The 25595-nt window shown below is 37.4% G+C and overlaps 1 protein-coding gene across 1 annotated transcript; it reads left to right on the forward strand.

Annotated features, from left to right (window-relative positions):
• The first annotated feature begins 23325 nt into the window (after nucleotides 1-23325).
• Nucleotides 23326-25013, forward strand: LOC145102467 (uncharacterized). Its single transcript, XM_079039864.1, has 3 exons — nucleotides 23326-23629; nucleotides 23779-23845; nucleotides 23974-25013. Exons 1-3 carry the CDS (start codon nucleotides 23552-23554, stop codon nucleotides 24756-24758), a joined length of 930 nt encoding a protein of 309 aa, XP_078895990.1. The 5' UTR covers nucleotides 23326-23551; the 3' UTR covers nucleotides 24759-25013.
• The last annotated feature ends 582 nt before the right edge of the window (nucleotides 25014-25595 follow it).

Below are 25595 nucleotides of genomic sequence, written 5' to 3' on the forward strand. Positions count from 1 at the left end.
TGAGATGACCTTTGTTTGTCATGTCAATGCTTACATGCACATACTTATTTAATTTGAAATCAGTAGAACCGGGTAAACAAAAAGTCATTCCCTCTTTTAGCAGGTGAATACCGAGTTTAAGCACATATACTACAAAAAGTTCATGAGAGACCTTGTAAAACCAAAATGTACACTTTGTTGTGCCATAAGGACATTATCACTAATTAGAATCACAATAAATTGTTTGAATCTTACACACTCTATACAATAGCTCAAACATTATGTCATGAATAAATATAAGCTCGAGGGTTCCATTGGAAAGAGTTATGTAGTAGACAAAGCACCGACACCTTGTTTCATGTATGTTTAGGGTATACATACCAAATTTAATTGTCCTGCCATAATCGAGAATATGTTCATTCTAAAAATGCACTTGCCCATTGTTGAATCACAATGTCGGCGGACTAAAGAGAAAGGAGTCATATCTCTTGAAGAATTCGATCAAAAAGTTGCCGACTGGTTTGTACTCAACAACTACTAAATTCAAAAATATGTGGAGTTGGTATCTCTAACTTAAACCTTCCTTCGTCCAATTAAATTTAATTCTGATATGTCTTGAATAAATCTCCAAAAGTACTTTGTTTCATAGTTTTATATGAAGACTAGGCGAATGCCCACGCGTTGCGCAGAAACACTTATATAGTTGAAGTCTTTACAATTATATGATTTTTTGAATATAACAATAACGTTGTTTTTAAATTTGATATAATAATTTCTATATACTATATTGATATAATATATTTATTATTTTGAATTATATGATAATACATACATTTATTATAACTTCATAATCTCAATCGTTTGAATGACTTCTACCCGCGAGTTACACATGAATAAAATTAAATATAATATATGATTTGATGTTATTTATAGTTGTTTTTATTGTTAATTACTTTTTTAAAATTTATTTGCTTAATGTTTTAATTTTTATCATTATCATTATTTAAAACATCAAACATTGTTTTTTATTTTAAAGCTAACAATATAATCATTTATATAGAGTTGTTTTTAACTATTGTTATTGTAAGTTATTTTAAGCTACTTATTTGGAAACTTTTAACGATTATAAAAATATATTTAAGAAATATTTTAGTTAAATTGAAATTACAATTTAGTTTTTGCTTTTATCACTACAATTTATCACTTTTAACTATTTACAAAATATTCTTTAATTTTTTTAAATGGAACTGAAATTTATATTTGAGTTGACATTGTAATGCGCAGAAACACCTATATAGTTGAAGTCTTTACAAATATATATTTTTTAAAATATAACACTAACGTTGTTGTTAAATTTGATATAATAATTCGTATATTAATTTGATATAATATATTGGCTATTTTGAATTATATGATAATATATAAATATATTATAACGTCATAATCTCAATCATTTGAATGACTTCTACTCGCGAGTTACACATCAATAAAATTAAATATTATATATGGTTTAATATTATTTATAGTTGTTATTTTTAACTAATTTTTTAAAATATATTTGCTTAATGTTTTAATTTCTATCATTATAATTATTTAAAACATCAAACATTATGTTTTGATTTTAAAGGTAACAATATAATCATTTATATAGAGTTATTTTTAACTATTGTTATTATAAGTTATTTTAAGCTACTTATTTGAAATTTTTTAATGATTATATAAATATATTTAGGAAATATTTTAGTTAAACTGATATTATAATTTAGTTTCTTGCATTTATCACTATAATTTATCACTTTTAACTATTTATAAAATATTATTTGGTTCTTTTAGTGGAACTGAAATTTATATTTAAATTGACACTGTAATGTTATATTTAAATTAACAATTTAAGTATTTTGTCCAAACTGTTCAAAAATTGTAGCTTTAAACTGCTAATGGTTTACATGCAACAACATTTTTAATCTAATAAATTAAGTATAATATGTTAAAATTTAATGAAATAACTTTATAAATAGAAGTAAAGATATTATTTTAAAATTAAAATTTAGTCTATTTATGATTACACTTTAGGTTTGATATTTATTTAACCTTATTAACCAACTTACAATCATTATTAGAAAGACACTACAATTTATCACTTTTAACTATTTATAAAATAATTTTTGGGTTGTTTAAGCTAAATAAAATTTATATTTAAGTTGAGCCTATAATGTTATATTTTAATTAATAATGTAAGTATTTTATACAAATTGTTCAAAAATTATAGATTTAAAATGATAATGGTTTACATCCAACAATATATTAAAACTAATAAATTAAGTATAATATGTTAAAAGTTAAAAAACATAATTTTATAAGTAGAATTAAAGATATTATTTTAGTATTGAAATTTAGTTTATATATGAATACACTTTAGATTTGATATTTATTTAACCTAATTACCAAATTATAATTATTATTATAAAGAAATTGAAAAGTCATGGGAGTTTCAAATGAATGTGGTGAAAGGAAAAAAGAATGGGGGTTTCAAATGCATGAGATTCAAGAAAAAATGTTAGCTTTTATAAGTATGTATGAGAATCATATATTGCAAACTTATCATAGTTAACTGTTTTCTAAATGTGTCTTTAGCGAGAAGTTGGGTCTCCCGAGTGTACTAAACTATATAATGTATTTTGGAACATGGTTCATATTTCAACACAAATTAATAAATTATTACACTTTTTGTGTATTCAATGGTGTGAGAACCTCCCTAATAAATGAAGATAAATTTTGCCACTTGTCAATCTCTTATTAATTTTGACACTTGTCATTTTGTAGTATTTTTAGAATAAATAATATCCACATGTCATTTTATGGATTTTTTCAAATTTTAAAATTAAAAAATCATATAATACTTATACTTATATATGTAAAGTATTTATTGTAATAGATGTGACAATAAATTGCAATGAATATGTTTTTCCTTCTTTATTATTTTGAAATTTTATTTTCAAAAATATTTAATGTTACACTTTAATATTTAATATTTTTTTTAATCAACCCGTGTAATACACGGGGTTAACACCTAGTATGTAATATACACTCATGACATCCCAAAACAACTGAAAACAACAATGTTGCGGTAGTCATGGGAATAAATTGTTCTACATTTTATGGTCATTTTGTTTTCATGTAGAGACTAGAGTTCTATCTTCCTAAATTGGTTATAGAAAACTTATTAATTGGCCCATAAATAACCAAGTAATCATAAGAACAACGTTACCCGAACATTAAGAAATGGCTTCATATGATATTAAATCGTAATTAATTTGATAATCAGATTTAAAATTGACATCCAAATGTTCATGAGATAGTTTATATCAATTTTGACGTTTTTATGTTAGGAATCAAATGATAATGTAAATTTAATTTAAAAAAAAAAAAAAAAAAAAAAAAGTTTCAACGGATGGCCCGTATATTTGATAGTTTTAGAAAAACGCCCGAAAATATAAAAACCAATTTTGAAACGAAATCAAGGGGGCTCTAAAAGAGAGCCCAATATATCTTTTTAGTCCAAGTTTAGCCTAAAAAACGTCTTCTAGTTAATTTCGTTTCGAGTTTTCATTCACCGAATAGACTACTACACTTTTTTTCCCCTCAAAATACATAGTTTTCGTAATTTAATAAGTCTAATCAAATCTATATTAATATTATCCGACTGTTTTTAATTTTTAACTTTTGTAATATCCATACTTTTATCTTTTTCTTTCCAAAATAAATACAGCGGAACTTCAGTTATACACAAAGTAAAATAATAATTTTATTTAATCAAAGGGCTCTAAAAGGAAATTAATAAATATGTAACTAAATTTTGTTCTTTGAACCAACGTTGCATTTTATACTCATTATTTGATTTCCATTAAGAAAAAAAAAACGGAGTGTAGATAAAACATATATGTTTTAATACACATGTCGGTTGTAAGTTCCAACCATGTCCCGTGTTGATCTAAAATCCAAACAAAAGCCCATGTTGACACGAGATCAAATTCAACATATTTTTTGGAAACAAACGGAATTTATGGAATATGTTTGAAATGTACTTTTATTTATTTTATATTTATGTTATTTTTTTAAGTGATAAAACTAACATTGTCTACCTGTGTTATTTTCTCAATAGGCTTTACACCGTAGATTCTTCTTAAGAGACTTATTTTCGCACGGAGACAATGGCGATGTGGTCCGAAGCACAAGAAAAATGAAAAGAAACCCAATAGTAGTTGGGCTCCTTGTGGTGTTGCTTGGGAGACTACTAGGTAGTTTTTAGCTTTTAGTTTTTTTCAACATCTGAAATTTATTAAAAGAGGAAGTACGGAAAAAAAAGACAGAAATTACATCATCAAACTTAAACATAGACTTTTAATCCACTCTACCCAAGTAAATGAAACTTTAAAATTTCTATGGACAAACCAATTAAAAGTAACATTAATGATGTTATCAAACATCATATCACGTCATGGTAATCTATCCCCAAATATCAATTCAATATCAAAGATACATTTCATCTACAGTTATGTTCACGAATCTCCCTTAAGAGATCTAACAAAATATCTCCTCAATATTCCAGGCAACTCATTAATTGACTGCTCAATAACTACCACAAAGATCACCGTGTCATCTCGTGACACTACAAATATCACAAGTCAACCCATGACACCACAAGAGCACTGTGTTACCACAAAGATCACAGTCATGATATTCAATCATTTCTACCTCTATGTAACTGACGTAGAGTGCAACACATATATAAATAACAATGGGTGTTAGAGTAGTGTTACCCACCTGATTTGTTAGGAGACTAATTTCAACTTCAGTCCCGACTTATGCTGCCATCCAGCTCGTCACATGCCAACACCTAATCAACAAATAGACGGTTCCTCAGATCCTCTCATAATTCACTGCTAGTTACCTTCCGTGTGTAACGACCAAAAATTTCAACCAATTTAAAATTTTCAAAAACAACCCGATTCCATTGAAGTTATTACAAAAAGGTTTTCAATACAATTTATTTTAAGTATTCCCAGAATCTCTTCAAAATATAAACACGAGGAGCGGTACGATCACGCCTTCGCCTTGCCTCGGTCTCCTGAAGAACCTGAAAAACATTAAACCACAACTGTAAACCCGAAAGCTTAGTTAGATATCCCCAAAATACCAACCACATATACCATACACGCATAACATGTCATAACATATCCGATCACAGAACAACCATGCACTTCGGGTCTACTGTGGGACTGATCCGCCGCTCCGGCTAACAGTCCACCTGGTCCACCCTCCGAGTCTAACCATATATCTCGAGTCTACAGTGTGATTGGTCCGCCCATATCGGGCCTTCAATCCACCTGGTCCACTCTTTGAATCTAACCACATACATCGAGTCTGCAGTTTGATTGGTCCGCCCGCATCGGGCCTTCAATCCACCTGGTCCACTCTTCGAATCTAATCACATACATCGAGTCTGCAGTGTGATTGGTCCGCCCGCACCGGGCCTTCAATCCACCTGGTCCACTCTCTGAGTCTACAGTATGACTGGTCCGCCCGCACCGGGCCTTCAGTCGGCCTGGTCCACTCTCCGAGCCTCGGCACGTCTGGTCCGCCCTCTTGGGGCCTACAGCCTATCCGGACCGCTCGCTGGGCCTTCGGGACAACCGGTCCGCCCTGAGTATCTTGGCCTACAGCACAAAGCAGGACCCGCCTCAACCCAACTCCAATCCAAACAACCATGTGCACATAAACATACAATCATATAGCAATTCACAGTCAACAAGCCGATCAAACAGATCACATAACATATCATCATCCTAACCAGGATACCGACCTAACCGGTCACTAGCATAGCATCACCCTACATCTCGGGATACCTATCTCAATCAGGTCTCTAACATATACCATCCTAGCTACCAGGATGCAAACATATCAAAGCAATAACATAACAACAACTACCCGGATCTCAATCCGATAAGGGCCGGCCTTGGTGCCTTAGACCCTGTTGATATAGTGAGGATAACTCACCTCAAAACTACCGGCTGAAAGGATAAGATCCCGCTGCTCCAAACTCTGACACGAACTCCTCCACTGAACACCAAAACACTCAACTCAATAAATACCCTTAATTACCAAAATACCCCTGGAAGACAACTGGTCAACCCTTGGACAAGGTCAAAGTCAACCCCTGACTTACTCTACTCGTCGAGTCAACCCGATGACTCGCCGAGTCCCCAAGCTAAGAACTTCCCTCAATCCGCGACCTAACTCACCGAGTCACCCCGAGACTCGCCGAGTCCCACAACTCTGAGTCCACTCGCACACAACTCACCGAGTCATCTCTTGACTCACCGATTCTCGACTCAACCAAAAAATATTGGGACTCTTCGACAAGACTCGCCGAGTCCAAGAACAGACTCGCCGAGTCTAAGGCTATCTTCAACCTACTCGCCGAGTTGTTCTTACAACTCGCCGAGTTCCAGGCCATCTTCATCCAACTCGCCGAGTTGTTCTTCCAACTCGTCGAGTTCCAGCTCATCTTCTAGCAACTCGTCGAGTCTACCCATGTGACTCGCCGAGTACCACCGGTCTGAATCCATACAGAAGCATTTCAGGCCATGCAATTGATCCAAAACATAGATCTAGCCTCCTACAACCCATCCATCACGTAAAGTGGCAAACTTTACATGAATCCAAAGAGATCTAGGCCTTTTACACTCTAGGGCTAGGGTTTGGGACAAATAGCTCCTTCAAACACTCATAAACAGGGACTTTTATGCATTCAAGCCTTTCTCCATTCCAGATCTGAGGTAGCAACCTCAGATCTAACCTCTAAAATCCAAAACATCCCAAGATAAGCTCCCCATAAACCCCAAAATGAAGAATCTATATAAGTGACATCCCAAGAACGAGATAATACCTCAAAAGAATGCCCCAACAGCAATGAAACTCGAATCCAACCAAAGCCCCTTGCTCCAAGCCTCCTACCCTTCAAGATTTCCTTAACAATTGCTTCTCCAAGCTTTCAAATGCAACTTGATCCACTCACACACGAAGGTTAGGGTTTCTGGACTTGAGGATGAGTAAAGAGGCTGGGGGAATGGATGTTATGTTCTTTATATAGGGCTCAACCCCGAGAATTAGGGTTTTCTCCACTCAGCGCCTACTCGCCGAGTCCAGCCTTGGACTCGCCGAGTCGGCCACTTAACACGCGACCAAATCGCGACCCTACTCGCCGAGTCCACCCATGGACTCGCCGAGTTCCCTTTTTTTAATTTACTCTTTTAGCCCTTCAACTCTACTCTTGATATTTCAGGATGTTACATCGTGACCATTTATCACCAAACTCATTAAACTCCATAAAACAATCATAACAAGCTTAACCTGTAAGTCATTAGCTAAATCTATTATAGCGGGAAACTCTAGTAAATTATTGTGTATAACCTCACCATCCCAACTAATTATTTCACTGTAAGAATTATTTACAAATCCTACCAATGGTTTCGTAACAACACCATATCATGAATTCCCGTAACATATATACATGTGTATCAAATATCGACAGTTATCACATATCGTCACTACACAATAATGGGGTAAAAGATACCAATGAATCCCGTAACTCGACCCCGTATCTCCTGTATAACAGTATAACTCTCCCATTACAAGCTTCCGAGAACGCCTCCCGAACAACACATTCAATCGTGTGTGCTAAAATCTCTTAAATAACACAAAAATTTACACACATACACACACACACACACACACATATATATATATATATATATATATATATATATATATATATATATATATATATATATATATATAGGGCTAGGTTATAATGTGGATGGTAAGTATTGTGTGGATGTAGGGATGAATGTGGACCAAGAGTTTAAAATACATATTCTAATAGAATAAATATTTTGATTGAATACAAATTTTGACAAAATACATATTCTAATTGAATGGAAATTTTGAAGAATAACAAAATTTTAAACCATGAGTTGAAGAATAACAACATTCATTTTAACAAACAACAATACACGTTCTTCAATGACTTATAACAAACATGAAAAATATAAATACATTCTTAAAGAATAATACTAAATTCCATTCATTCTCTGGCTAATGTCAATCATTCTTAGGAAAAAGATATATACAATTCTTGAAAGTACAAAAACTGATATAAAATTTAAGAATGCATTCTGCCAGATTTCTCCTTAAAGAAAAATGGTGTTGTTTTTGTAAGCTGGACCCTTTTATTTATAAAGAATATTGTTGTTTTTCTAAGGTGGACCCATCTATTCCGAAAGAATGATGTTGCTTTGTAAAATGAACCTTGATATTCTAAAAGAATGATGCTGCATTTGTAAGGTGGAGCAATTCTCTTTACAAGAGCCTGCAACAATGAAAAATAATCCGATAAGAAACTATTTAAAGATATTACAATCAAACCGCATCCAAAATTTCATTTTTCTATGCACCTTCAACTCCTACTTTATGCACTCACTACGATAGCATATCAAACAGATTACACCAACATAAAACAAGAAACGGATATTGTTGGAACCTAAAAATGAACCTCTAGCAATCTTTATCCTTGTATGATCTGAAGTAAGAAGGTGTTCCGAAGTCTGAAGATGTTCAGGAGTCAATAAATGTTCCGGAGTGAAATTGGTGTCCGGAACAAAGTATATGTTCCGGAGTTGTTGTTTTGTATTGATGTTGTCCGTATGTACTTTTCCATCTACATTAATTATCTTTGGCATTTTGTCTGATGTAACGTAACATATGACTTAGTCTTTTTGTCAACTTAGATAATAAGAGTGTCAGAAGTAACTCTATTATCCAGTCTTATGTATGTTTATGGTTTGTACTATGTACCTCATTCTCCTATTAAAGGAACATTCAATGACAACATCAATAGACGGGTTGTTCAAACAAATATAACATCATTCTAGTTTACATTACCTTTCAAGTTATTCTCTAAAACATTCTTCTTGCTCTTTATTTATTGTCTTTACCTTGATCATTATCTTCACTCTTCATTAATATCTTGAGCATTTTGTTAAATGTATTAACTCAGACTTGACTGGTCTTGCCACACTCGATTGGAACATTCCTTAATAAGCAAGCATTGATCTCAAGCATTAACTCAAGGTTTGAGTTTTCAAACCTTGTCCCTACGCATAAGATCTCTTGTTCTCACAGTTCAGGCTACAATCAGATGAGGGTCAGAGACGAAGATGTACAGAAGACTGCTTTCTGGACCCACTATGACCACTACGAGTTCCTAGTGATGCCCTTTGGGCTCACCAATTCCCCTGCCACGTTCATGGACCTCATGAACCACGTGTGTAGGCCGATGTTGGTTGGTATGTGATAGTCTTTATCGATGACATCTTGGTTTACTTCAAGACGCACGAGCATCATGAGGAGCACTTGCGAGAGGTGTTGGATACCCTGAGGAGGAAGAGCTTGTATGCCAAGTTCTCCAAGTGCGACTTTTGGTTGCGAGAGGTGCAGTTTCTTAGGCACCTTGTCAACTAGAACGGTATTTTGGTTGACCCGGCCAAAGTGGAGGCCGTGATGAGATGGGAGGTTCCGAAGTCTCCATCTGATATTCGGAGTTTCCTTGGGTTAGCAGGCTATTACCGGAGGTTCATTCAGGACTTCTCCAAGATAGCAATACCCTTGACCCGGCTGACGAAGAAGGTCGTTGTCTTTCATTGGGGGCCTGAGCAGCAGGTAGCATTCGAGACGATGAGACGGAGGTTGTGCGAGGCGCCTATTTTAGCCCTGCCAGAGGGTATGGAGGATTTTGTAGCATACTGTGATGTGTCCATCTTGGGTTTGGGCACAATATTGATGCAGAGGGGGCATGTCATCACTTACGCCTCGAGGCAGCTGAAGCCTCATGAGGCGAACTACCTGACGCATGATCTAAAGTTGGGGGCGGTTGTTTTCGCCCTCAAGATTTGACTGCATTACCTTTATGGGGTCTGTTGTACCATATACACGGACCACAAGAGTTTGAGGTACCTCATGGATCAGATGATTCTGAACATGAGGCAGCGTCGGTGGCTAGATATGGTGAAGGATTACGACTATGAGATCCTCAACCATCCGGGGAAGACCAATATTGTGACTGATGCGCTTAGCCGCAAGGAAGCCCCGATCAGAGACATTTTCTTGAGGATGACGGTGGTGACTCCACTTTTGGAGCGGATCCGAGAGGCACAAGTTGAGGGTATGAAGGAGGAGCGTCGGAAGTGTGAACGGATCATAGGCCAAGTGGGCTCGTTTGATTATGACAGTTGTGGGCTGCTGACCCTATATGGGAGGGTTTGGGCTCCGTACTGGAGCGGAGTACGGCAGATTCTGATGGATAAGGCTCACAAATCCAAATTTTCCATCCATACCGGGGCGACGAAGATGTACAGAGATCTTCGCCTTGATTACCAGTGGCCCTGCATGAAGTGGGATGTAGCCTTGTACGTCGAGAGATTCCTGACCTGCAGGAAGGTCAAGGCAGAGCACCAGAGGCCTCACGACAAGACACAACCATTGGATATCCCTATGTGGAAGTGGGAGGATATTAATATGGATTTCATCATGAAACTTCCAGGACCGTATGGGGAGTGGATTCAATTTGGGTCATTGTGGATCGGTTCACCAAGAGTGCCCATTTCATCACGATCCAGGAGAGCATTTCAGCCAATAAGCTGGCTGACATCTACATCAGAGAGGTAGTAGCTCGACACAGAGTGCCAGTTTCCGTGATTTCTGACCGAGATGTACGATTTACTTCCAGATTCTGGAAGAAATTTTATGACGAGTTGGGTACTCATGTGTACTTTAGCACGATTTTTCACCCACGTACGGATGGTTAGAGCGAGCGGACCATCCAGACTTTGGAGGATATGATGTGGGCATGCGTCCTAGAATTTGGTGGTAGCTGGGATACCTACCTTCCCTTGGTAGAGTTTTCCTATAATAATAGCTACCACGCGAGTATCGACCGTTGTAACAACCCGATATTTCAGGTCAATGTAATGACTAAAAGTCAAATATGGTAATCCCTTTGTGAATTAATAAAAATAACATCAAAAATGAAATGTTCAAAAATCTCATTTGAGTATACTAAGTGGTAGATGTCGTAATAAGGTTTCCAAAAGTATAAAGAACACTAAAATCCGAGTTATAACGAATAAGTTATGACCAATTTAAGATCCGTGGCTAATCCGGTAAAACACTGTTAAGCAGAAAACGAGAAATTTCAACAAAATACTTTTCAACCTTAGGTGTCTAAATGAAATTTGTAGATATCATTAACCGTAAGCTTACACAAAAAGAACGCCAAAATCCGACTTCGTATGAGGAAGTTATGATTTTTCGAAGTTTCAATCAATGCAGTAGACAGCTAAAAACTCGAAATAGAGATCGAGCGACTTTTAGCCAACGTAACCTAAATGAGAATCGAAGATCTTAACAATAGTAGTACAATGGTAAAAAGACTGACAAAAACGGACATCAGACGAAGAAGTTATGAATTTTTAAGGGACTTTTCCTGTCCCCGCCTGTTAAAAATGTAATATAAAAAATAAAGTCAAAATTAGCCAACAAAGTCTAAACGAGAGTTGTAGAGCATAATCTCACCTACGCGTGCATATAAATAATGTAAAAATCGGAGCTCGTATGTGAGAGATATGATTTTCTGAAGATCGAGACACGAAAAACAAAGCTGTCAGACAACTCACGACGTGAGCCAGAAACTCACGACGTGAGCCTATGACTGATGGGTTCCGGAGCCGGCAACAAACGTCTCGTCCATGGAAGAGCATAAGGATCGACCTCAAGATGTGAGCAACTCAATTCTCACGTCGTGAGACCCTAAAAGTCAGCCTATAAATAGAACTCAAGGGTGTTCCGAGTTTAGTTGCTCACTTCTTCTCTTTCTCGTGCTTATGCTCTGCGTTTAACCCCTCGAATCCATCCCGAAGCCCCGATTTTCATATCCAAGTTCTGAAGGAAGTTTTGCGTTCCTGAGATTCCCGAGAATCCCGAGAAATCAGCTTTCTCCAGTCGAAGTTATGCTCGACTTTGTCTCACATTCTTCAAACTACCAGGTGAGTTCATACCCCTATTTCTACGCTTTTAACTCATTTTAAATGCTTTTGAACACTTTACCGGGGGGGGGGGGGGGGGGGGAATACAAGTAAACACACGTTCAATCCCGTGTGAAAACATCAATCTTTTGTTATACATTTCATGTCGTTTTTATAACTATCATATGGATTTTTGTTAACATGCAAACATCTTACACCAATTTACCCTCTCGGGATGAAACATAATTTTAAATATTATAAGTTTTATTTATATGTTTGCATCATATCAAGGGTAACCATTTTTACTATAACATTCGTAAACATGCAAGAACATACAAATCATTATCATGCCTTTGTTAATAACGGTTAAAAGGATAATCATTTCAGAAACAAGTGCATTCATTTTAATACGGGACTTAATTGAGAATTCGTGAGTCATTCATCTTCAATATACCTTTTAAGGTACCGCTAGAACTCCTGTTTATAACCAGAATCTCCCGTCCGGAGAATGTGACAAGTGTGTATAGATCTATACAGGACTAATGATCCCGCACGCTGATTGTTAGCTACAGTCCCCGGGGTGACAAGTGTCATCTCATTTCGACGCCTGCAGACTGTCGCTACAGGGAAATTATGATAGTACGGTTATAAAAACTCACTGGATAGACAATTATTATGGTATTACGTTTTCATGGGAAAAGTAACAGATACAATTCTTTTCACATTCAAATGGAAACCTTCTTATAGTTTTGTTTTATAATAAGACTATACATCATTCTTTTGAGCATTTCATTGTTGCTTACAGGTTACGGTCTTGGACATTTGAGACTGCATTTCACTTTTAGGAAAATATAGGATTTTCCTGGTTCCAATACATACAATTTGTACAACAATCATTCATACTCATTTCATACACTCATAAGAAAATATCGGATATTCTGGAAAACGAACGTGAACTTTCGAATGGCATACATTTTCTCAAAACACTACTTATGAACTCACCAACTTTATTGTTGACACTTTTTCTTTGAAATAACTTGTATTCTCATGAAAACGCTAAACCATGTAGCAACTACTTTTGAAGACTAACACGCTGGCGTTAGTAACACATTTTTGATCACCATATTGTATTTGATATTCAAACATGTAACACATACAATCATGTAAACTTTTCAAATATATTTTATATTATGGTGGTGTGTACTTTCTTTACAATTTAATTGTTATGATACTGAATATGACGTCCTCCGACCCTAAACGTTTCCACCGTTCAGGTTTGGGGGTGTGACAACCGTCCTCCCTTTGAGATGTTGTATGGGAAGAAGTGCAGGACCCCGATATGCTGGGGAAAGGTTGGGCAGAGGGTCATGGGGAGTACCGAGGTAGTACTCAACACAAAAAAGAGGATCCAGTAGGTCCGGAGCAGGCTTCAGACTGCTCAGAGTCGGCAGAAGAGCTACGCCGCCAGACATCGATCGTACCTAGAGTTCCAGGTCGGGGATATGGTTCTCCTGAAGGTGTCACCTTGGAAAGGTGTCGTCTGGTTCAAGAAGCGGGGAAAGTTGGGACCCAGATACATTAGTCCTTTCAGGGTTGTAGCTCGGGTGGGAAAGATGGATTATAGGTTGGATTTGCCAGCCGAGATTAGTCAGATCCACAGTACCTTTCATGTCTCTCAACTGCGAAAATTCCTGGTAGATTCCTCTGCGGTGGTACCTCTAGAGGATATTCGGGTGGATGATAGTCTGAACTACATCGAGCGACTAGTAGCAATCCTCGATAGGACGACGAAGGATCTGAGGAAGAAGAAGGTCCAATTAGTGAAGGTGCAATGGCAGCACCGCAAGGGCTCGGCATGGACCTGAGAACCGGAGGATGAGATAAGGGAGCACTACCCCGAGCTTTTCCAGACACAACAGACTTCGAGGAAGAAGTCTAAAATAAGTGGGGGAGATTTGTAATGGTTGGATCTTGGTATGTATTTTAAATTACAACATTCATTTTTGCAAAGGGACTCGACGAGCCGGAGGCCCCAAACTCGTCAAGTAGGAATGAATGATTGGACGCGGGAATTGAAGCCTACTTGATGTGTCGAGAGCCACGGCTCGACGAGTAGGGCTGCCAGAGTGAAACCCTAATTTTCAGAGGTTTCACCCTATTTAAACACTTTAACTGACCTCAACTTCAGCCTCCATCACCTCCAAGCCTCATTCGCGAAACCCTAATCCATTTTGAGTGTTCTTGAGCCATTGTTGTGTGTTCTTGGTGATTCTGAAGCTTAAGAAGGAAGAGGTGTTGGATTAATGGCTAAGTCCATAACTATAATTGGTAAGACTTGACCCGACCCGACATGGTCCATCTGGGTTGCATGGCATCATGCATTTGGATAGACTATAATGAGAGAAATAAGACACTTATGGTTATTAATACATTATAAGTTCTAGTATATTAATAATAAGAATAATAAGATTATTTAATTAGTATTGCTCAAGAATTAATCTAGGATTAATTAAGTGATCAAAAGAAGACTAATTAATTATATGGGTTGATTGTGCAAATCATCCATAACTTATATAGTAGGCCAAAGCTCCATGGATAATCAAGTTGGGTTAAACCGATAGGATGCTCCATGGATGCTCCATGGAGGTTACATAACCCATGGGTCATGGAAATGAAAGATAATTAGGGTTTACATGGTGTAACCCTAATTGTAACACACTATATAAGCATTATATTATTCACCAAAATCGGCCACTAGAGTGTAATAGAAGGGCTAGTGATTTTCATGAAGTGTAGAATTCTCTCAAGTTATTCCAAGTGTATTTGGTGTTGTGTGAACCATTTGAGGTGTCACACTTGGGGCACTAGGCACTCAAGCTTCATGAAGACATTCTACATCAAAGAGGTATGTATTATATCTTGTTATATTCAATGTTTTATAGCTTAGATTAGGATAATACCTTGGATGTTCATATTTGCATGTATAATAGAGAAAACATAAATCCAAGGTATTTAGGGTTGCATGTACACTTAGGAGTGTTAGAATGCTCAAAACCCAACAAGAGGAAGCTTGGGGATTCAAGAGGAGGCAAGTAGATCCATAGTTTGTGATACATTTCTTACTCAGTAGAGGTATAAAGTTTGTACCTTGGCTATTCATTTACTAGATCTCTTCATGGAAGTAGTTAGGGCTTTAAGAAGCCCATTTTGGAACCATTCACGGATGCAAGCATGTTTTGGAGTTAGGACCTCGGATATGGATGTGCATGGCCTTATAAGACTTAAAGTTGCCAGCTTTATTAAGTCTTGGCCCTTCTCCATGCCTTAGGTCTCTTTAGGAGCTTGGTTTTGGTGTTGTTAGCTTCATAACGCTATGCAAGAACGTAAAGTTTGTAACTTTATGTGTTATATCATCCCTAGGAGGCCAAATCTATGGTCTGGAAGCCTTGAACCCGACTAGAAACAATTGGACAAATTTGGACTTTGGGGGACTCGACGAGTCGTTCATGTTGGGTTTTCATATAATACAACATCCTATGGTGCACATACAACCCTAAATACCTTGGATCTATGTTTTCACTAATTATACATGCAAATGGTTTCCAAGGCATTAAACTTATAACTAGCATGAATTTGACATAAACCATATAATATACTAGTTAGGGAAACATACCTTTTATGTGGCTTGAAGTCTTGATGTATTTGGCCTTAAGAGCTTAGCACCAATAATATGAAATGCCTCAAATGGAATCACAACACACCTAGGACAAAAGTGGCTCTTGAGAGAGAATTCCATGCACCAAAACACCTCCATATTTCTCTAAGAAAAGAAGTGGTGATTTTGGCTATGGAGTAACCTATTTATATGTAGGATTCCAAGGGTCATGGGTATAACCCATAATCCATACCCATGGGTTTTATGATCCATGGTTCATGTGGCCCAACTCTTTATGTATCCATACATAAACTTGGTCCAACATGGATCATAAGCCCAACACATATAAAAATAACTAATTATCATAATTAGTCCCCATAGATTTAATTAGTCTCTTTTGATCACTAAATTAATTCAAAATTAATTCTTGATCGATACTAATTAAAACATATGATTTCATATTAATATATTATAACTATTAATATATTAATAAACCATAAATAACCTTCTCTCAAAAGTCCATCCTAACAAATTGTCCTGATGATAGACAACCCAAATGGACCATGCTACTCTCGGGTCAAGTACATACCAATAATAGTTATGGGCTTAGACATCTAATCCAACAATTCATACGACTCGGCGAGTTGGGCCGTGGTCCCCTAACGTTTGTTGTTACTGAGCAAACTTGTTGAGTCTATAAAATGGCTCAGCGAGTTGGACGTGTTTATGGACTTGAAGATCAAAGAACTCGACGAGTCCAAGGACGAACTCGGCGAGTTGAGAGAAAAATGTCCCGACTGATATGAAGAGGAACTCGACGAATTCAAGGATGAACTCGGCGAATTGAGAGAAAAATGTCCCAACTGATATGAAGAGGAACTCGACGAGTTGTGAGTGAAATGCCCCAACTTGTATGGAGGGGAACTCGATGAGTTCATGGAAGAACTCGACGAGTAAGATTGAGACCCAAGTTTTTTATGGACCCGGGAACTCGACGAGTTGATGGACCAACTTGGCAAGTTGAGTCACCAGAAGGTTGACTTTGACCAGAGTGTTGACCTTTGACCTTGGCCATTGACCATAGTTGGCACTTAAAGGAATTATGAGTATGAAAGAGTAATTAAAAGATGTGTTATGTGTAGGAGTTTGAGGAGAGTTGATTCCAGAGTCGAGGACATTTCAGCTACTGCACGACATTGAGGTGAGTTACCTTCCAGTAGAAGTGGGTCGAAGGCACCAATGCCAGCCCACTAGTAAGAGTTATAGTAGAGATGATTGTCTTTGTGATAATTATCTGGTATGTCACTATCTGTTATGCTTTATGTGCTAGTATGCTATGATGTTATGTGATAGTGGTAGGAGGGGTAGGATAGACCCCAGTACCGCTCGATAGGGCCGAAGGGTCCTGCCAGCACCCGGATAAGCTAGCCAGTATATGATTTATATGTTTATGCACTAGGATGCTATGTGGTAGAGTAGGGGGTGAAGTAGTCCCCGGTACCGGTCGAAAGGAGCGAAGGGGTAGGCCAACACCCTGATATGCTAAACGAGGTACCGGTCAAAAGGACCGAAGGGGTATGCCAGCTCCCTGATATGCTAGGCTAGATACTGGTCGACAGGACCGAATGGGTAGGCAGCACCCTGATATGCTAGGCAGTTACCGGTTGAAAAAGACCGAAGGGGTAGTCCAGTACCCGAATATGTTAGACAGTATGTATGTTGTATGGTATGTGGTATGATGGGGGAACTCACTAAGCTTTGTGCTTACAGTTTTCAGTTTTTGTTTCAGTTCCTTCTTCCTTAAAGGGAAAGGAGCCAGTACGGTAGCAGCACATCACACACACGATTTCCGCATATGAGATTCTTGAGATTTGTACTTTGACATTGTTACTATGTTATGACATGATTTTGAGACTTATGATCTATGGATCTTTATGAAATGAAATAACTTGAGGATGTTTTCTATAAATTGCTATATCAAAAATGAAAATTTTGGTCTAGAATTTTGAGATGTTACACTTTTGCTTAGTTTGAGACTGGATTCACACAAGTGTTCCTCCAATTCACTCAAACAAAGGCTCTGATACCAACTTTTAACATCCATAAAATTTTGAAAATTTTAAAGCTTTTAAATAAATCCAAAAACCTTCATCTATTACAAATTATTTTCAAAATAAGTTCAACATCAGACAAATCCCAGAAATCATAAAACAAATATAAAGAGGTGCATGATCACGCCTTCGCCTTCCCGCGATCCTTAAAAGTACCTGAAACATAATCCAAAACTATAAGCACGAAGCCTAGTGAGTTCCCCCAAAATGCCAATCACAATACAAAAACCAGAATAATATCACAAACAGCTTGCATTCAGAGCCTTCAGTCTGACTGGAACGCCCCACCGGCCTGCAGTCTATCTGATACGCTCACAGAACCTACAACATGATTGGTATGCCACCTCGGGCCTTCAGCCTATTTGGAACATTCTTCGGGCCTTCGACCTGACTGGTACGCCCCACCGGCCTTCAGTCTATCCAGAACGCCCTGGGTCTGTTGGCCTTCAGCACAAAGCAGGTCCGCCTCAACCCAACCACACATAACATGTCGACATATACATAACAATTAAACATATAACCAGTCAATCATGCAAACAGACATATCTTATAGATCACTAAGTATGGCATCATCTTATTATTAGGATATAGATCTAACAGATTGCTACAATACTCAAACATGCAATAATCAGGATAACAATCCAAAAGGTTGGCCTTGGTGCCTTCGACCCAATGAGTATAGTGAGGAACACTCACCTCACAAGTAGTGCTGAACCGGTAAAATCCAACTCCAAAACTCAGCTCCTGACTCAAAAGCCTACAACCACCATGTGATTATTTCTATCAAAACCCTAAAATACCCAAAATGCCCTCAAATTCAAACTTGGTCAACCATGGTCAAAGTCAAAGTCAACAGTCAAGGTCAACAATCCATGTTGACCCAACTCGTCGAGTGCACATACCAACTCGTTGAGTTACTACAGTACTCAGAGAAGCAGGTGAAACCCAAGCCAACTCGACAACTCGTTGAGTTCCTACAGTATCCAAAAAAGCGGGAAAACTCGAGCCAACTTGTCGAGTTGTCAGGTAAACTCATCGATTTTTCCCAGTCTTAACATATTCAGCCCCTTCTTAACGAATATAATGCCTTAAACTATAGATTTAATACCCAAGAGCTGAAATATTATGTTCATGCATGCCACAAAGAGGCTCCAAGACTCAAGAAATGCTTAATAAGGAACCTAAAGCATGAAGGGGGCCTAGAACTTGATAAAGCTTGCAACTTTAAGTCCAATGAGGCCATAAAACGTCCAGATCTAAAGTGATAACTTCATGAAATGCTCAATCCCAAGAACGACCCCAAAATGAGCTAAAAATGACAACAAACTTCCAAGGAAGAGATCTAAGCAATAGATGAGCAAGTTTTCGACTTTTTACCTCAAAATAGTAGCTAAATTCAAGGAGATTCTGGATCTAAAGCTTCCCCTTCAAGCTAGGAACCACCAACTTCAAGCTCTTCAAAAGAACACCAAGAAAACACTCTTCAAGCTCACACACACTCAAATATGGGAGAGAAAGCATGAGGCTAGGGTTTCTGGACACGGGAGACGGGTAAGGAGGCCACCCAAAGGGTATAAGGCCTTTAAAGAGGGTGCAACACCCTAAAAACTAGGGTTTCTTAATCAGCCACCAACTCGTCGAGTTTTCCCTCACCAACTCGTCGAGTTGGTCCAAAAATATACGACACCCAAAATTCTTCAACACATCAAGTTGAGGCCATCAACTCGACGAGTTCCAAGGAGAATTTGACTTTTAAGGAATAATTTCATACCTGGAATTTGGGGTGTTACACCGTTCAACTCCAAAACTAGGGTTTCATGAGATTAGGGTTTTCAACTTCTTAAGTTAGATGATTCAGGAATTAATTAAATATATGTTATATAGATCGGGCACCACCCACTGCCACCTCGGGCAGTGGTAGTCAACGGTGGTTCGCGGCGGCAACCACCCGCACACAATGGCGATTCGAGTGATATTTCCAATAATCCAAACACACACACAAGTTCCTACATCACACATACATACATTAACACCAAAAGAACACGGAAAAATGCCCGATACAGCCACCAAGATGGTGGCAAAATGCGGAAACCACCACTTTACGATGGTGGTGGTGGGTTTTCTTTGATTTTTCGGCCAAGGACTACACATACAACACAATATCCCATACATACACACACCATATCCCACACACAGCCACCCATACACGGTGGCTGGTGGAGGCAGAAGAAGTTGAGAGGGCAGCAACCACCATGGTTGGGTGCCTCATTGAATTCCGGCCCACAAACACACACACACACACACAAGTCGCCAAAGACCGAAAGACGCACATACACACCACACTTGCAAGTTACAATACAATTCCAACCTCAAACTTGATGGAGGAAAATGACCGGAGCCACAGAAATGGGGGTCGTTTGAGTGGAGGCGGCGACATGCAGTAGCGAGTCTTAAACAGAAACAGAAGGAGAACGATCTTACGGAGGAGAGGTGGTTGCGTTGGCCGTTGATAACAACAGTTACCATGACGTCCAACATCGTCTTCTCCATCAACCACAACGGAACAGCGACAGCAGCGAAAACGTATCACAAAAATAGAGACGGGGAAGGGATAAATTCGCACGACCTCTAACTAAGAACAACAGCTACAACAGACACGACTTCGCTCCTCCTATCTCCGACTAACGCGGCGTCGTCTCGCGATTCTTGTCAGTGTCGGCAGCGGTTTCAGCGGTGGTGCTTGGCTTGGTGGTTTCCGACTTCAACAATGGAGGTGGCGGCGGATGGAGGTTAGGAAAACAAGGGTGGCAGCTGAAAGATACGATGCTAGGGTTAGGGTTATCGGGTATGTTTGTGACAAGGGAAATCGAAGGGTAGTGACAGGTTTAAACCCTGTCTCCCACTTAAATTGTATTTTATTTGTACAATATTGGTCCCTGTCTCCACAAATCGTTTTCAATTTAAATCCAATAATTACCGAACAACCCTTGCTACATGAATTTCTTTACATTTCAAGTCCTAATGTTACAATATAGACCCTATATTCTAGAAATTATATCATTTAAGTCTTTGACGCTAACACTGATAAATTATTACGAATTTAAGGCTAAAATAAAATAAAATATAAAATATATCTCAAGGCTTTAGTGCTTATTATTTATTTATTTACTTATTTAATTTAATTTAATTTATTCTATTTTAAACGAAATGTTATATCGGCAACATAACCTTATATATAATGGATATCAATAAAGGGAAGAAACTTTGGTCCTTAAAGTATGAAGATTATTTAATACTACATTTGGCGAATTAGAACCTAAAGGTGAGAACCTCAATGGCATCTTATGGTTATTGTATTGATGCATATATAATACTATGGCCAATCTTGTTGGTGGGGTCTTTTAGTTTTTTGCTTGTATAACTTGTGTTTGTATAATTGTTATAATCTTTACGAACCTAACATTAAGAACTTCAACATATGGAGTATGACATGTTTGCATAAAGTTCCATAGACTTGTGCACCTTGTATCCATCGATTTAAGATGGAGAACTCCTTATATCATCATGTGACTTTATATTTTTTAGAGCATCTCTTTCAAGCATTGAATCTATCGACATAGATCATCATCAAAAATATTAAAGGCATTATTTGTTGGGAATTGATGTACAAATACATACACAAAAGTACAAAGCAACGTAATCTTTACCTAGATTAAAAATTTCAGCCAATCTCATAGTCATAGATCCATTTAGAACAAAATAAACAAAAATTTATCAACCCATAGTGTGTTTAGAACTTCACAATAGATTAGAGACAACTTGTTAAGATGTATATCCTCGATGGTTGATCATCACAAAGTAGAAACAACATCTTCTAGACTACCAACTGAACAACACCTTCTTATTTCCTCGCTTGATCACGTCGGCAATTGGTGTGTGTGTGTGTGTGAGAGAGAGAGAGAGAGAGGAGGGTATTTGGCTCCTAGGGTTTCCTCTAAAAAATGGATGTTAGGATTTTGACAATTTTTGTCTCATACTCAAAATGAAATGTCAAAGCCCTTATTTATTTATGTCGATTATGTGATTTTCTTAAAAGTATTCATCGTGTAACAAATAAAACTCAAAACTCTTATTATGATCTCTTAGTTAACGCTACTTAATTAACAAAACTTTTAATTAATTAAATACACAACTGGTTATTTATTTTATCTCTTAATAAATACAAATCAACTTTTAATTTTTATTTCAGTTATTGAAAAATAAAAACTCTTAATTCTTATTTGTTAATGGTTGATAAATAATAGATATTTATACACGTTAAGTATTATTATTTATATATATTCCCTTAATGCACATAAATGTGTGACCCAATTAGTTCCCATATAAACAACACCACAATTTATTTGTTTGTTTTATGAACATGAAAACCAACACTTTTCACACCGTTAGGTATATATGTATACAATGATTCATCTAAAGTATTGATGAACATCCTCGACTTGCGCCTCCAATGTTCTCATCGAAGTCTCTACTTCAAATGGCTTTATGTCCCAATCACTTCTTTGTACTAATTATTTTGCTTGTCTGCCTATGATAAGACTCATCCCATCCTTGGTTCTTCCTAATCTTAAATATGTCAACACTCATGTTACCCTCACCGAACTCATTGATGTGCCTCCAATCAAATAGTTCTCGAGTTTAAGAAAAGAAAAGAAGTCAAAAGAAAGTAACGATAGAAAAGAAGAGAAATGAAAGGAAATGAAATTTGTCTTTTGTGTTCTCGAGTTTGAGAGAAGTAGAAGGAAAATTAGTCATTTTGTTTTTTCTTTCAAAATCCTTCCAAATCGGAAAGAAAGTCAGAAGAGAAAGTGATCCTTCCATTTCTCTTCACTTCCTTCGGTTAATGAAACTTGAGAAAATCAATTTCTTTTACTTTATTCTCATTTCCACTCATTTATTTTTTTTTCTCTCGTTAAGTTAAACTTGAAAACGGGGTGGAAATGTCAATGATTTGACGCTATAGTCTCACGGTTCAATTCTGAGTTAAGACACTATAACTCGAAACTTGCTCATAATTGAAGGAAGGGGGATTATCGATTTCAAAGAGAATAATACAATAGAGCCTACAAGAATTGAAGGTGTGTACATGATGACTTCATAAATGCCAAAAAAAAAAAACTCAATAATTAACTAAATGTAGACATGTTTCCAAAAGGTAATAATCAATTACACTTTAAACATATACATAAAAGTATATAAGAATCGTAAAGGCATCTGGTCTTGAACTAAGGGGTCGTAGCATTTCACTTTCACAATTTAGGCCCGTAAATTACCAAATGTAACCCATCAAATTTAGCGGCATGAGTAGAAATTAAGCTGTAACTCGAGGACATATGTGTAATTATACATTCATAATTAGGAGTTTGGTGGTAGAGAGAGAGTCTGCGTGTAGCTAAAAGAGGGACGAACGAAGCAGAGCCGTTATCTATCCAAAGACGCACCAGAGAGAAAATCAATCTTCTCTCAATCTCTCAAATCATCACATCCATCGCTTTCTCTCCATTTCCATCTGCAATCTTCGAGATATTTTGCGTTTCGATTTCGTTTTCTCTTCCACCCTTTTTCCAATCCGACTCCCTTAGGGTTTTTTTCAAGAACTTTCAACCATGGTGTACGATTCGATTGCTAACGCTTCGATCCCCACTGCTGCATCAAACTCCAAGGATTTTGGGAAGAAAAAGAGGGTATTTTGTCTATCTTACATCTTGATTACTCTTTCTCCGGTTTGTTTTTTTTTGATTGATTGATAGTTACGGAAGAAACGTGTTCGTTAATTGTTCTTGTTATTTTCACAATTTCGACCTAATTTTGCTTGTTCTGTTTCGGATTGAAGGTGAACAGGACTGCTAAATTGAAGCAGAGCAAGCTTGACGTTCGTCGGGAACAGTGGCTTTCTCAAGGTTTTTTATTCTTATCTATCTCATATATGCTGTGTTATATACTATCCACACGGTTGAATTTTCAATTTTGTGTGCTTAGTAAGCGATAAGGTTTACTGTTTCTCACTAATTAGTCGATTGATTTACAGTGAAGAACAGGGGATTCAAAGAAGAAACAAAACCTACTCGTGTTACAAAAATGGCTGCTCCGGAGACACATGCAGCAACAGAGAGAGAGCATCCGATCGTGAAATTGGAAATCAGTGTCGGTGGGGAAGAGAACGAGAGTTTGATGAATAATTACAGTGATTCCGAATCTCCCTCCAACAGTCCCACCAGTCATACAAGTAGCGTCTCCGAAAGCAACATATCCGTTACTAATTTCACCGGTAGTAGCAGCAGAAGCAGCTGCGGAAGTAGCAGTAGCAGCGGTGATTGTTGTTCAGGAAGCATGACAGATGAAGAAGATGACGAGGATGATGGATGCTTGGATGATTGGGAAGCTATAGCGGATGCTCTTGCAGCAGCCGATGACATTCAGAAGTCCCCCGTCGATGAACATCCTCTCACCCCACCTGAGCCAGAGCAGCCTGTGTTGACTCCGGCAGGTAGTACCAATTTCCGGGCATGGAGACCCGACGATGTTTCCCGCCCTCAGAGTCTCCCAAATCTAGTAAAACAAAATAGCTTCCCGATGAAATCAGGGAGTAGTGCATTTCCTTCTTCTTGTCCTATATGTTGTGAAGATCTAGACATGACGGATTCAAGTTTTCTTCCATGTCCATGTGGTTATCGACTCTGTCTTTTCTGCCATAAAAGAATCCTTGAAGATAATGGGCGTTGTCCAGGGTGCCGGAAGCAGTATGAGAGCCATGGAAATGCAGCTTCTTCAAAGCTTGGTCGTTGTCACAGCATGAACCCTAGTTGTCATTAAAAGTAGTGAGTGTGTCTATGGTTGCTTATGATGGAGCTTCTTTTTTCATTTGCAGTCTTTGGTTGTTTGGTTTGGTTGGGTACTTTTAGACACCGGCAGTAGTGCTAGGTTTGTCAATATAGACAGTATATGCGAGTTCTCTTATGAGTTTGATCTATATTTCTATATATTAGCAAATATATGGTTTTATAGACACACAACTAGTTGCTATGTGGATACATAAAGTGGTATAGAAATTCAATACATCCTTCTTCATTCCACTGCCCATCTATAAATATTTTTATATTTGATTCGCCATTAAATTTAATGCCTAAAACTTGTACCCCCAACATAATACTCATTTTGACACAAAAAAGTTGTTATTCCAACAACCACTGGTCTAAGCTGATACGTAGCTACGGATGACTTACCTTAGCTATGGTATAAGTGTATTGACATATCTAACATGTGTTTGTTTTTGGTGTGAGCAAAAGAAGGCAGGATTCTGTAATGCTGCAGGTATAGAGGATCACAGCCATGTGAAGAAAGTTGACTGGTTCCACCTGCAATAATACTTCTGAATTACCAATTATTTGTTAAACTGCCTAAAGAAATGATATACCTGAATTACCAATTCTTTTACGGTATTACCCCTGGCTCCAGGATATATGATTCTTTATTTCCTTTTGTTTTTGGATGTTGTTGTGAAATTGTTATCATGTTTATTGTAATTTTGTTCTTTATTTCTTTTAATGTGTACACACACTAATTTTATGAAATGAGTTATGGTCTCCAACAAACTTTAGATGCAACGTGGGGAAAACTATTACATAAAATATAGGAAAGATATGTGGGATT

Source organism: Lactuca serriola, chromosome 4 (genome assembly GCF_051521515.1).
Source record: "Lactuca serriola cultivar US96UC23 chromosome 4, Lser_US96UC23_V15, whole genome shotgun sequence".
NCBI lineage: Eukaryota > Viridiplantae > Streptophyta > Magnoliopsida > Asterales > Asteraceae > Lactuca > Lactuca serriola.